At 43.3% G+C, this 14,123-nt stretch overlaps 1 protein-coding gene across 1 annotated transcript in view; it reads left to right on the plus strand.

Annotated features, from left to right (window-relative positions):
• Positions 1-2,256: 2,256 nt before the first annotated feature.
• LOC124712050 overlaps positions 2,257-14,123 on the plus strand; it is a 55,782-nt gene continuing 43,915 nt past the window's right edge. Inside the window, exons 1-4 of the mRNA XM_047242342.1 lie at positions 2,257-2,391; positions 5,907-5,973; positions 9,174-9,238; positions 9,335-9,370. Of these exons, the coding sequence (XP_047098298.1) occupies positions 2,323-2,391; positions 5,907-5,973; positions 9,174-9,238; positions 9,335-9,370 (237 nt within the window). The 5' untranslated portion in view covers positions 2,257-2,322. The remainder of the gene's footprint in view (positions 2,392-5,906; positions 5,974-9,173; positions 9,239-9,334; positions 9,371-14,123) is intronic.

Here is a 14,123-nt window from a genome sequence, read left to right on the forward strand (position 1 = left end):
TCTTACTTTTATTTACTGCTTTCTGCCTTTCGTTGAAGTGGGCAAGCTATTGACTACCATAATTTGCTTTTATGATGTACAATTACTTGGTCTAGTTGACTTTGTTGAAGGAATTTTTTTAGGATGTAAGTACCATTGTTTTACATGTAGTCTTCTTGTTCACATTTAGATGTAAAGATATGGTACCGATTGTGGAACTGGTGGTTGTTTTTCTCCCACGTACCTTCAACCTGCACAAAAACGCATCGTTTTCATTACCAGATCATGAACAAAATTGTGCCCTTACTTTCCTACTTTGCTTACTTGTTGTTAAATTGTTATGTGAAATAAGTGAAGCAGCTGTCCGTGATACTCTCATGAGTAATGCGACCCGTGGGGCTGGCTCTGAGCACTATGGGACTTAACATCTGTGGTCATCAGTCCCCCAGAACTCAGAACTACCTAAACCTAACTAACCTAAGGACATCAGACACATCCATGCCCGAGGCAGGATTGGAACCTGCTACCGTAGCGGTCACGCGGTTCCAGACTGAAGCGCCTAGAACCGCACGACCACACAGGCCGGCCCCCTGGGGCACTGCCAAAGAATTAATGCGTGTACTCCACAAAGAGATGAATATTTCTTCATGAAACGAAATATTTGATGAACCTTACTAAACTGTGTACCTTGTAACATTAATGATCGAAGCAAGGACAAAGTGGCATGGAGACTGAAACGAAAAAAAAACAAAAAGTTGACATTTATGTGTTACTATAAACTGGTTAAAGCGAATGTTATGATACAGAACCGTTAACAAGACTAGATGGCCGCCTAGGGCGACAAAATGTTAGGGGTGGAAAAGGGAGAAAAATTTGTTTCACATCAAACAGCGAGAAATTGAGCTAGTGAGGAAGAAAACTGAAAAAGAGGAAACCTTAAAACACCGAATTGTTTTCAGAAGCATACGGAACAGTAACTTTATAAGTCTTTAATTGCTTTGAGGAAAGTACAAACATTACCCCTACCTACTTCAAATCGAAAACAGCCACTACTGAAACTGTCACCAATTCAGTGGCCTATAAACTGTCGCCCGTCCCTAATTTAGGGCCACTGACTCCAGGGAAAGAAAAGTACAGTGCCTCATAGGGATTCAAACCCTAACCAGTTCTCGACGACTTATTAGAACAATCCCTTAGACTACGGCGCCTCTGGGCTGGCTAAGAAAACTTGTAGAATTGTCAACAGAAAATGCAAACATGACTTCCTTCATTTCTTTAATCGCAAGATAGTGGATACTGAAAAATACGAGATTTATTCTTCATTCTAAACACATTTCAATCACAACAGATACGATATAACACCACGATTATTCAGATGAGGTAGTCTGATGCTGCGGCATATCTTCCGTCTGTACAAAGCTGTAATATGCCATATTCTTGCAACGAAATATAATAGCTACTTGATGCCAAACTTGATTTCACTGGTGTATTCAGTTGAGTTCTAGTTTAAAATGTTCATCACATTCTTCCTATTTCAATTACTTTTTGCAATTTCAAAAATTGGTGCCAAAAAATAAGAAATTGAAGACGTTTGTTGTCCTCAGTCAGTTTTTAAGGAAATGAGGACACAGCATGAAAATCGAGGACTATCCCCAGAAAATGAGCACATCGTGGGGGGGGGGGGGGGGGGGGGGGCATATCGGAAACCACTGTTAGAATAAAAGAAGGCCGTCATTTTTCAGCTCTCACTTTAGGCGGCAAAGCGGCTAGCAAACGCACTGCCGCAATAATTTATTTTTAAAATATAAAGTTACTCGTCTGTTTTCAATCTGACGTTTTGCTCCAGTTTTAATGTACTTATTGTTGACTGGGCGGTAATTCCCCATATCATTTATTTACTGTTGTGGAACCACTTCAGAAACATTACTGAATCGCTGCTGCAAGTTTGTTACCTGTGCCGTTAATACGAGCGCAAGATTAGCCTATGAAGGAAAGAGACAGGCTCATGGCATACCTTAAACCGTGGCGTGATTTATTACCTGTTCGCTGGAGGCGGGACGAGGCTAAAATTCTTTTGTTGTATCAAATACTAAGCTATGTTTACGTAATACGGCACTTTCAACCAAATTACCTTCGTTCTGACAGCACTGGACACTAACCGGAAACAGAGGATGTCCTTTTCACGGTGCACGTGTGACAGTTGTGGCACTCATAGTTACGTCACAGTGTCTGTACTTACATAAAAGATGTACGACAAGTTGAAATACCGCCAGTCGACGCCTAGATAAATAGTGCACAGGCACTATCTGCGCATAGCTGAATTTCGTATACATATTACTAGCAATGAGGGTGCTAAAGATTTGCATTTTTATCTGTGCTATCATAGTTAAGACTTCCTGTGACTCTGGTGAGGTAAGTATTTCACTTTATGACGTCATTAAAAATATTGTAAATGAACAGTAAGTCTATAGGTGACTATCGAGAGCTATGAGGGTTATGAGACGCAATTTCCATGTTTTTCCTGATAGTTTCTGTACATGTATTTCTTATTTTTTGTACGTGTGAAGGAGATTTTACGTAGAAAGCATTACCACATTCAGATCGAAACAGATGACAGCCCTAGATTATTAATTTTCTTATTCTGGCGTTTCTCTTTTCTTAAGGTGGTGGTGCTTGAAAACGTTGTCTTGCTGATGATCATCCCAATCTCCAGTTCCTGAGCTCTGTTCGGAACATTTTGGAAATTTGATTTCCTTAAGCTGTGTTATTGATTTCAAAGATTATTTGTCCATATACCCTTCAAAGTACTGTTCTTCCCTATACACACACTTTTCGCAATGGTGTTTCCATCTCGCGAGACAGTCCTGCATAGTTTCATTTCAGATGGCCTTTAAAGTATGTATGACTAATTTGCTCTGTGATGAATTTACACCGAGGTGATAAAAGTCATAGGACAGCTGTTCGCAGCAGTCTTCTTAATGTTTCGATGTGCCCCCAATGCCTCTGTTGTGACGACCTTCTTATTGCTCCATCTTCAAGAATATCTACGTTTACATAGTTACACCACAAGCCACAGTACGGTGCATGGAGGAGGGCGTCTTGTGTCAATACTAGTCATTCCCTTTCCTATTTAAGTCGCAAATGGAGCGATAGAAAAATGACTCTCTATATGCCTTATCTTGTCGTACAGTCCTTACACGAAATGAAAATCGGCAACAGTAGACGGTGTCAGCAGTCAGTCAAAATGTCGGTTCTGTAAATGTTCGACTTATCTCCCGAGATTTCCATTGGAGTTCAAGCAGCCTTTCCGTAATAGTCGTCTGCTTACAGAACAAACCGATAACAAATCTAACAGCACTTCTCTGAACTGCCTCGATGTCTACCTTTGGTCCGACCTGGTGAGGATGACATACATTCGAGCATTACTCAATGATGAGTACCACTATTGTTCTATATGTGGTCCCCGTTAGAGGTAAGCTACACTTACGTAAATTTCTCCTAATGAACGGCACTCGACCTTTTTCCTCTCCTATCACCGATTACATGCATGTTACATACCGTGTTATTTAGCAGCGTAAAGACAGACTTATTAATTGATGTAACTGTATCAAGAATCGGACCACTAACACTGTATTCGAAATTTAGAGGATTGATTTCTCACCTTATCCCCATTAACTTACATTTTTCTAAATTGATCATACCAAACAGAAAATCTGTCAAAGTCATCCCCTATCCTCCCACAGTCACTCAAAGGCATGACATCTCTGACATCCTATTCCGTATACAAGGATTTTCGTTAATAGTCTGCAATGGGGTACTGAATCAAACACTTTCCGAATGTCTTGGAATATGAGTTTCGTTGGAGTGATTCTTTCTACCTCCATACTAATTTGTGGACAGAAGTCTCAAAGAAATCCATTACGTACCGACTTAGAATATACTGAAGAATTATATATCAAACCATGCTGGGGATACTGGTTCGTAATTTTGGGCTCTATTCCTTTAGCCTTCTTGTAGAAGTATACAGGAATTGCCTGCTCATTTTCCCATTTTTTTGCGAATTTTGTCTAGACGAATGATAAGGCGCGATGCCGAAAAATACTCTATGTAAAACCGAACTGTTATAATTTTGACATTCGAGAGGTCTTTACTTTGTGTGCGATCTGATTGCGCGCACTACATTTAGACTGGCGAGCGTTCATCAGTGGACGTCAAACTATCACCTAGCCTACTAAAATTCCTTGTACACACACTTGCTAAGTGAGCAGCTGCTTCCTCTGCATAGTGCACTACTCATTTGTCAAGGGAAGTACCACGATCCTCAACCTCATAAATCAGGTCCAGAAAACTGCAGCCAAGACCGTCTCAGAATCGAGTGGGCCTCTAGCTGACACCGTCACTCGGCTCCAGACAAAATGCGCTATGAATTTTGAGTACTACTCTGGAAATTAGAAGTTATGCTGTCACCTGCGTGCGAGCCAGCAGTCTTCACCACTTCCACCAGCGACCGTAACGAACGGAGGTTGGCCTTAGAACCCAATCGAAACATGTCATAGGTGCCGACATGAGTCAAAGCTTCAGAATGACTGCACCCTGTAGTCCCGACAGCCGAAGCCAGACATAACTCGGTTGCAGTTCCCTGTTAGACATACCGAGCTCACATTGGACTTCTTTCCAGCCCTGTATGCTCGCTCTTCCCCTAAGGAGCTCCATTACACGAATAAACATCGAAGAGCTCACCATGTACCTGCTCGGAACCTCCTGAGGGAGAGGCATCTCGTCCCATCGTAGGTCGAATGGGGGAGGCCAGACAGCCAGTCCCCACACTGTCCCTCCACTTTGAGCGATGCGATCGCATTACAACATATTAACAAAGGAAATAAGTGTACCATATGAATCAGTGGTAAACATTTTGTAAATGAATCCATCTAGATGGTTTAATAAATTTTCTTAAATAATGCGCCATTTTGGGCAACGCAGCCAACAGATATAAAAAATCATATGTCCAGAGTTAGCAACTTATTAAAACACTAAGCTAACTGGGCATCAACTCACACTGCGCTGGGTGCTGCTGCCCACGTTGGGCGAAATAAACGACACCCACGGCTTGCCATGTGATGCGACTGTTTCTCCGCATACATTATAGCCCTAGGCAGCAACCTCCAGACAGCCGACCGTGACCAAAAATGTCTTCAGTTGTTCGCAAAACTAAGGACAGCTTCTCGTGCGTCCGCACACAACATGCACACATCTTATACATCCTAACACTAAAAATCGAATGAAAACAAAGGGTAGACAAGATGGATGAAAATGAGCCTCGTTACCTTTTAGACAAAGGTTTGTCCTAGCAAACTTGGTAAAAACCTACCTGAAAACAGACACTGGCATTACGATCCGAGCTGCTCGAATGGCGGTCATGTGGGCGATCCTTGCGGAACTAGGACTCCTAGAAGAAAGGATATCCCGGAAACATGGCTTAACCTCAGCCAGGGGCTGCAATGTTCGCAGAAGAGCTTCTGTAAAGTTTGGAACGTAGGACACGAGGTACTGGCAGAATTGAAGCTGTGAGGACGGCTCGTGAGTCGTGCTGGGGTACCTCATATGGTAGAGCACTTGTACGTGAAAGGCAAAGGTCCCGAGTTCGAGTCTCGGTTCGGCACACAGTTTTAATCTGCGAGGGAGTTTCATAACAGCGCACACTCCGCTGCAGAGTGAAAATCTCATTCTGGAGCAGTTTATACTTTTCCTTCTGTTTTCAATATTATAACCTGGAGTTTCCATTGTTTGTTACACGACGTACGTTATATGTGCATCACGTATTTCGTATATTTCCTATCTCAATCTATCTCCTTTTTAATTAAAAAGGATTGTTGAATTTTTTGTAAAAGAAATATTTCCACTTTACTTCATAATAATATTGTTTTCAGGTCACAGAAAAAACTGATGATCCAGGAATCGTGATGAAATGTGCAAATGAAGTGGGCTTGTCAAGAGGTCTGTACTCAATGCTTCCTTGATGTACCATTAAGTAATCTGTAACTTCACGTCACCTGATGAAGTACGAAAGTAACTCAATAAGCCACGCTACCAATTTCTTTTCTTCTTACACATTCATGTGAAATTTCAAATGGGTATGCCATACAGTTATTATCCGCCAGATATATAAACTATTTTGTACAGCTTCTGGCGAAGAAGATGGAGAAAATTACACACATTCAACTCATATGTTCGTCAGATGTGAAGATTAAATTCTTCTTGGACTAAATGCTTGTTGACTCTACATTTCACACTACTTACTTCGGTTTAGAGATTGAAAGTATTGTCTGAAACACTTAGACTTCGAAGGCCCTTCCTTGCAGCATTTCAGGCGGACACTTGCGAAATTTTGTCACAGTTCATTTTTATATTCTCGGGAGATGCGTGGCCGTCTGGTGGAAGCTATGTAGGCGGTGGACTAGTTGTTTTTTCATTATTTCTTGCTAATTGACGAGGGGTATTTTAATGTTGCAATTATCACTACCAAAAATAAATTTCAATCTCGATAACTATTTTATTCATCGTTTACCGGCACTTGTCTGCCATCCTGATATATAATGAAATTTACACATCTCTGTAGAGCTGCACTTTGCTGGAGAAACCATTACAGAATGGCGCAGTCCACTGATGATGAAGAGGCGGAGAGCACTATTTTATTTTGTCCAATTGAGCTGTGTGCTACGTTACAGTGACGCAGGAGTGACAATGTATAGGGCATTACGACCACAGTTGCGTATCTGAAGACGAAAACAAAACATTAATTAGGCAACTTTGTTTTCCGTGGTGATAAGTAAATATTTCTGGATAAATTGTCGTAGATGACTATGATGAGTTATTTCTAATGGCCTCGTATCAATGTAGTTTTCTGTTACGTTGAAGTATTGAGAGTGCAGTTGATTGGTATTACCACATAGTAGGAACGTAAAGTGACTGTACACGGTCGTATAGGCCAACAACCGAATTCGGAATGTTTTGGAAACCACGACATGACACTGTTTGTATACGCTGATTGGTAATTTTACTCAAATCGTTTTGAGTCAGTAGCTAACGAAAAGGAACACTTCAATCCAAATTAGCTAATGTCTAGGCGAATCCACGGTGATTTTGTGCAGATTCACAGTGGAGGACGAAACTATAATCCACTATACACTTTTGATTCTTAGCAACAGCTCTGATAAACGCATGTAAGTTCCCGTTGAAGAAGGTCAAATCCATCTGTCAGGTGTAGAGCTTATGGAAACTGCTTTCTAGACATCCCTGTGCATACTCCTGACACAGTGCCAGGGCCAAGGTAGGCATATACTAGCGTAGCTACACTAATGCGACCACCTACCAAAAGATTGAATAACTTTCTCTTGCAGCTCGGACCACTACAACATGTGCAGGAAAAGTGTCAGCGGGGTCCTGGTACGCCAGTGAGGTGGAGCCATGGTGACTTCAAAGCAGTGGCCAGCTGCGAATGGTTTCTCTGTTGAGAATCCACGGCACGAACGGCTCGATCGAGCTGGTATATAAGATTCTCTATCGAAGTAAAACTCAAGGAGTTTTGGTGACCACGGAAATACAGTAAACTCATCCTAGTGCTCATCGAACCACGTACACAGAGAGCTGTGCGATATGCAGCGTTGTCCTGCTGATAGATGCCATCGCGCCGCGGAAACTGCGTGTATAGGTGAACGTGGTTCTCGAGGTTAGATGCATACTTGTGTTGATCCGCTGCGTCTTGCAAAATGGACGGAAGAGGTTTACATGGTCCCTGATGTTAGATTCACACTTGTGTTGATCCATTGCGCCTTCCAGAATAAGGGGATCACCCAGGGACTGCCCTCCGGCATGGACCCTACTGGTGATTGTTGCTGGGTGTTACTTTCAGACATTCCACGTCTAAAGCACCAATTATGCGTCCGATGGAGCATACATTGTGATTCATCTCTCACGACTCATTGGACGTCCACTTGCGATACTGGTGTATAAATTCCACCCTTCGTCGCCGATGAACTGCAGTCGGAATTGGTGCTGTGGAGGCCCATACGCAGCAACGACTGCCGATCGGCCTTTGATGAAATACTGCTGGTATCTACTTGCTTCAGTTAGGGGGTCAGTTGCTTAAGAGCTGCACGTCTGTCTGCTCGGACACATCTTCTCAGCCGTTTTTCAAACCTGTTTTCTGTAGCCCGTGGTGCACCACAGTTGCATCGCCGCCTGTTTCCGATAGCGCCATTTTGCCATACACGGTATACCTTAATCACAGCGGCACGCGAACAGTTTACAGACTTTTCCGTTTCGGAAATGCTTACATCCCTGGCCCTAAGGCCAATGATCACGCCCTTTTGAGAGGCAGATAAATCGCTTCGTTTCGTCTCAACGAGAACGAGTGCACTATTTTCCTCGTTTCAACATGTTTCATATCGCCTCTGCTGCTAGTGTGGCCACTAGCCGTGTGTAAGTGGTTATTACACACTGACGTCGAAGATAGATTGTGGTCACATTAATGTGACTGGACCGTATGTAACTGGTCCTTTTAAACTGTATCATTCGATGCTTCGAGGTAGGAGTCTAATGAACAAATTCCAGAGGGTTACTCGAGCGAGAGCGGTTACACGACGACAGCTTTACAGCTGACATTTTAACAGTCAAATTGACGAATATTTATTACGCTATGCACTAATTAACTCAGTATGGGATTTGTGGGGACTGCGGCCTATCTTGCTTAACTGAGTGGACGATCATCCGATCTCCACTTTCAGCTTTGAGATGTGTGGATCCTACATCTTGTCTGTTACACGTGGGTTCGCTGCATTTCATCCACTATTCGCTGGTACTCAAGACAGTGGCAGGGGAAAAGAAGAACAGATTCGTCGTTTTCGAGATTCACGTTCCCAGTGACTAAGCCATAACAATGTGTACCGTATGAAAATCAGCTACGTCAGAGGTTTCTCCTTTACCGACCCGTATCGTCGATAGAATGCTGCCCCATTCGCCTCTGTTCTGCTTGTAGGCTTGTCTTATAGCGTCATGTGCGTACAAAGCCACTAGGTGTCATTTAGTCTCACGTAGGGTACCAGTTATAATATTTTGGATCATCAGTGTATGTATTTAACGTTGAGCTGTTTCTTAAACACCAGCATTGATATTTTTATGTTTGTCTTTATCTCCAGATATAGCTGAGACCATATTGAGGAACAATTTTACCGTTCCAGATGAAACTAATGAAAACCAAAGAGTAAGTGTAATAAAATGAGTATCAACATAATAATAAAATGTAATTTGCACAATAAAACTCCGTAATAAAGAACACTGATGGTGTGTTTCTTTTCAGTGTTACGTTCACTGCATCGGACTGAAGATGCGATACGTAAGTATTTCCCTTAATTACTTTGAAGTATGATATTTGTGATGTACTGACACGCTCGGACGCAAACTTCCATTATGTTGTTGTTTTCATGTCACAAACTGTACTCATACACACACAATATAATTTAGCTGAAATTAGTTGCCGGCCGCTGCGGATAAGTACGATATAGCAGTATCTGTGTTGTTGAGGAGAACAATGCAAAGTTCCTTCGGATATGCGTATGTGTAAACCGGGATATCTGGGTTCGATTCCCATTTCGGCACAAATTTTCATTCTCGTCAGTTCCTTGGTGTTCACAGCTGCCAATACATTTCATTTATTTCATAACGTCGCTAGTCGTCCTAGAACCTGTTCTTGCTCGGACATTTATGCAATTTACACTACTGGCGATTAAAATTGCTACACCAAGAAGAAATGCAGATGATAATCGGGTATTCATTGGGCCAATATATTATACTAGAACTGACATGTGACTACATTGTCACGTAATTTGGGTGCATGGATACTGAGAAATCAGGACCCAGAACAACCAACTCTGGCCGTAATAACGGCCTTAATACTTCTATGCATCGAGTCAAACAGAGAGTGTACAGGTACAGCTGCCCATGCAGCTTTAACATGATCCCACAGTTCACCAACAGTTGTGACTGGCGTATTCTGACGAGCCAGTTTGCTCGGCCACCATTGACCAGACGTCTCCAATTGATGAGAGATCTGGAGGATGTGCTGGCCATGGTAGCAGTCGAACATTTTCTATATCCAGAAAGGCCCGTATACGACTTGCAACATGCGGTCGTGCATTATTCTGCTGAAACGTAGGGTTTCGCAGGGATCGAGTGAAGGGTAGAGAACACATCTGAAATGTAACGTCCACTGCTGAAAGTGCCGTCAATGTGAACAAGCGGTGACCGAGACGTGTAACCAATGGCACCACATAGCATCATACCGGGTGATACGCCAGTATGGCGATGACGAATACACACTTCCAATGTGCGTTCACCGCGATGTCGACAAACACGGTTGCGACCATCGTGATGCTGTAAACAGAACCTGGATTCATCCGAAAAAATGACGTTTTTCCATTCGTGCAAACAGGTTCGTCGTTGAGTACACCATTGCAGGCGCTCCTGTTGTGAAGATGGTTGTTGTCTTGCAAACGTCCCCATCTGTTGACTCAGGGGTGGCTGCACGATCCGTTACAGCCATGCAGATAACATGCCTGTCTTCTCGACTGCTAGTGATACAAGGCCGTTGGGATCCAGCACAGCGTACCTTATTACCCTCCTGAACCCACCGATTCCATATTCTGCTAACAGTCATTGGATCTCGACCAATGCGAGCAGCAATGTCGCGATTCGATAAAGCGTAATCACGATAGGCTACAATCCGACCTTTATGAAAGTCAGAAACGTGATGATACGTATTTCTCCTCCTCACACGAGCCATCACATCAACGTTTCACCAGGCAACGCCGGTCAACTGCTGTTTGTGTGCGAGAAATCGGTTGGAAACTTTCCTCATGTCAGCACACTGTAGGTGTCGCCACCGGCGCCCACCGTATGTGAATGCTCTGAAAAGTTAATTATTTGCGTATCACAGCATCTTATTCCTGTCGGTTAAATTTCGCGTGTGTAGCACGTCATCCTCATGCTGTGTCAATTTTAATGGCCAGTGGTGTACCTACCAAACGATAACAAGCAGCGACTTTCAATGAAAGTATCCCCAGTACGGTAATTATTTATCGAGTGTTGTCGTGGTGGAAAAGTCCTTTACGACTAAAGCTAGATTCGTCATTCGTTTTCACGTTATTTATAAAAGGTTCGTCACCTTCCACTTGGTGCCAAAGCCATTCACAGAACTGCACATCTCGAATGCGATCTTCTGGCTGTTGGTGTAATGATGTTGATGCACCACTTCAAATAAAAGTGTTTGAGATAGCTAGAACTTCCTTGCAATATCACGGGTCCTTTCCCGAAGTAACTGATACGGTATCAAGAATCGCGTCGTCTGCACGAGCTCTGAACGCCGAGCGGGGTAGCGCTGCGGTTAGGACAGTGGAATCGCATGGGGGAAGACGACGGTTCAAACCCACGCTCGGCCGTTCTGATTTTGGTTTCCCGTATTTTCCCTAAATCGCTTTAAGGCAAATGCCAGGATGCTTTCTTCGAAAGGGCACGGCCGCTTTCCTTCTCTATCCTTCCGTAATTCGCACATGTGCTCCGTCCTTAATGATCTCAATGCCGTCGGTAAGTTATAAACCAATCACCTCCTCCTTCTACCGCCCTCTGCCCTTTACTTCTGACCTAAGGTTAACAGTTGTGTGAAGGCGTTGCTCCAGGCGATGAAAAACATTCTTATCTGAGCGGACAATTTGAATGGAATTCGGTTAATGAAAAGGGGACATGCAATTCAAGGTTTATTTCCCCGAAACAATTAATTAATTGTGATAAATTACTCTGTGGCTCACAAATTACAGTGACACAAACAAATCAAGCTGCTTATAACATGAAGTAATAAAAATGTTATATGTCACAAGTGAACAGAGAAACTTATTTGTGTCGTTTTAATCACTGCCAAACAAACTGTTTACAATTTGATGCATTGGCAAATAATCATTGAGCATTAAATTACATACTTTCACCTAATACAGTTAAATTTTATAATGTGAAGCACAAATTATAATTTACAATTAAATTTTCAGTCGTAGTTATTCCTTCTTACACCTTCTTTAAGAGAGTGACAAAATTTCCAAAAGGTATCTCAATTAAAAATGCCCTAAAACCCTTAGCACAACAACACGTACATGACAAGCTCAAATAATAAATACAGAAAGTTTGCTGATTTCTACAGCGCAGATCACATTCAAACTCTAGCTAACATGGGCCGCTTGCCGGTCAAAGCATGTTACGACTGCGGCAGCGGGCAGACTTACATAGGTAACAAAAGAACACAGGCCACCTAGCAATCTTACCAAAATCAGTTTACACGAAGGAGGAAAAAAGGATCTCAATTAATGACAAAATCCGCGATAGGCCCGGCAATATTGCACCTGAGCGCTAGTATCTAAAATAAGGTTGACAGATACCAAGGTCTGACATCATCTTAGGGCTGACTGGCACGACAAATAAATAAGAGTAAAAGAACAAGCAAATGGCAATGCCCAAGAATTTAAATAGGATTAAATACACACGAGGCTAAAATCTATTGCTAGCGCGTTGGACATCGTCTTAGGCTTAATTGACACTACAAATAAATAACGGTAAAAGAACAGGCAAATGACAATTCCCAGTGATTTAAATAAAGATAAGTAAGCACAAGGCTAAAAGCAATTGCTAGCAACTTAACAACCACACATAAAAATATCAGACTGAAGCCACATCACAAAACGGAACCGGCGCGCGCGCAGTCCCCAGCAAGCCAGAAAACCAATAACACACACTCCAGCAACCGAGCCAGCCTGACCACACTAATTTCTACTCAGAATTAGGGCGCGTGATCACACCAGGTCCACGCAAAACACACACTGCCAAATAATTCCCACCAACAGATACGGCTGACCCCGGGCGGGAAAACGGGGGCGACGACCGGGAACACACCAGCAGAAAACTCGACACCTAGACTCCGGCCGCAGCGGAATCGCGCAGAAAATATAAACAACAGCTGAAGTAAGGTGAAACGAACCCCGCCACGCAGACCGGACATAGCAAACAGAGAGCCTGCCCTGCAGTCCTTACAACTCCTGGGTGCGGAAACCATAGCGATATCGTGGCACCCTTTTCAGAGGCGGAGAACCTCGAGCGATCGCGTGCGGGGATCCATCAGTTGTCCACTACAGAACGTCACAAACACCGCCCAACGGCCAAACCAACGAGGCCCGCCAACAACGAGACCACACCTCAGCGCCGGGGCGGAAGGCCAAATACCACCAGCGCGCGACCCCAGACGAAAAACGCTCCAGAGGACAGCAACCGCCTCAGCGCCTGCGCAGGCCGAACCAGACGGAAACACAAATACAAGTCGTTATCGATAGTGCTAGATACGCAACTCGCCAGAGAAATGGCACACTATCGACATGGTGACTTTGAGTGTACGTTGTAGGATACGCATGAACAGCAGCAGCAGTTTGGTCATCGGGTCCACAAAGCACCAAAGACATATAAGGAAGCAGCCGTACATGAACTTTACACGACCAGCTATGGTTGCACACTAAGCAGCTGGTAGACACATGCAACTAGTTTAATGAATCTCACTGTGACAGGCTACTGCCATATGTCAAAATGATGCCCTGCTTATAAACACGAGAGCTATGAAACAGACGTCTAAAAAATTAAAACTTCACGAGGATTCGAGCCGAAGCTCCAAGGTCGGTGTGGATTTGACCTCTACTGAGCAGCCTGCTCAGTGATCTACGACAGATGGCACGAGCATGCATGGTGATACACGTTCCTCTGTACATTTCAGTGTGCGCAGGATCTAACAGTGTTGCCAGCTCCTTGTTTTCATATGTGCGTTTTCAAAACGCATCCGATCTGATTCTGATAGATAAACATTCGTTATGAATCTGAATGAAGAATCGCATCCCAATCTTCAAGTACAGCATTTTTTCTTCACCGTATAGCCTTATTTTGAATTTTATAACTGCGTAGGATTCCGCGGCCAGAGTCATTTGACATAAAAGTTTTCTGGTTTTGGTACCGCATCATAATGTAAAAACTACTGCTGCTGGAGAAAAACCAACGTTTCGGCCACAATT

Source organism: Schistocerca piceifrons, chromosome 8 (assembly GCF_021461385.2).
Source record: "Schistocerca piceifrons isolate TAMUIC-IGC-003096 chromosome 8, iqSchPice1.1, whole genome shotgun sequence".
NCBI classification, from domain to species: domain Eukaryota; kingdom Metazoa; phylum Arthropoda; class Insecta; order Orthoptera; family Acrididae; genus Schistocerca; species Schistocerca piceifrons.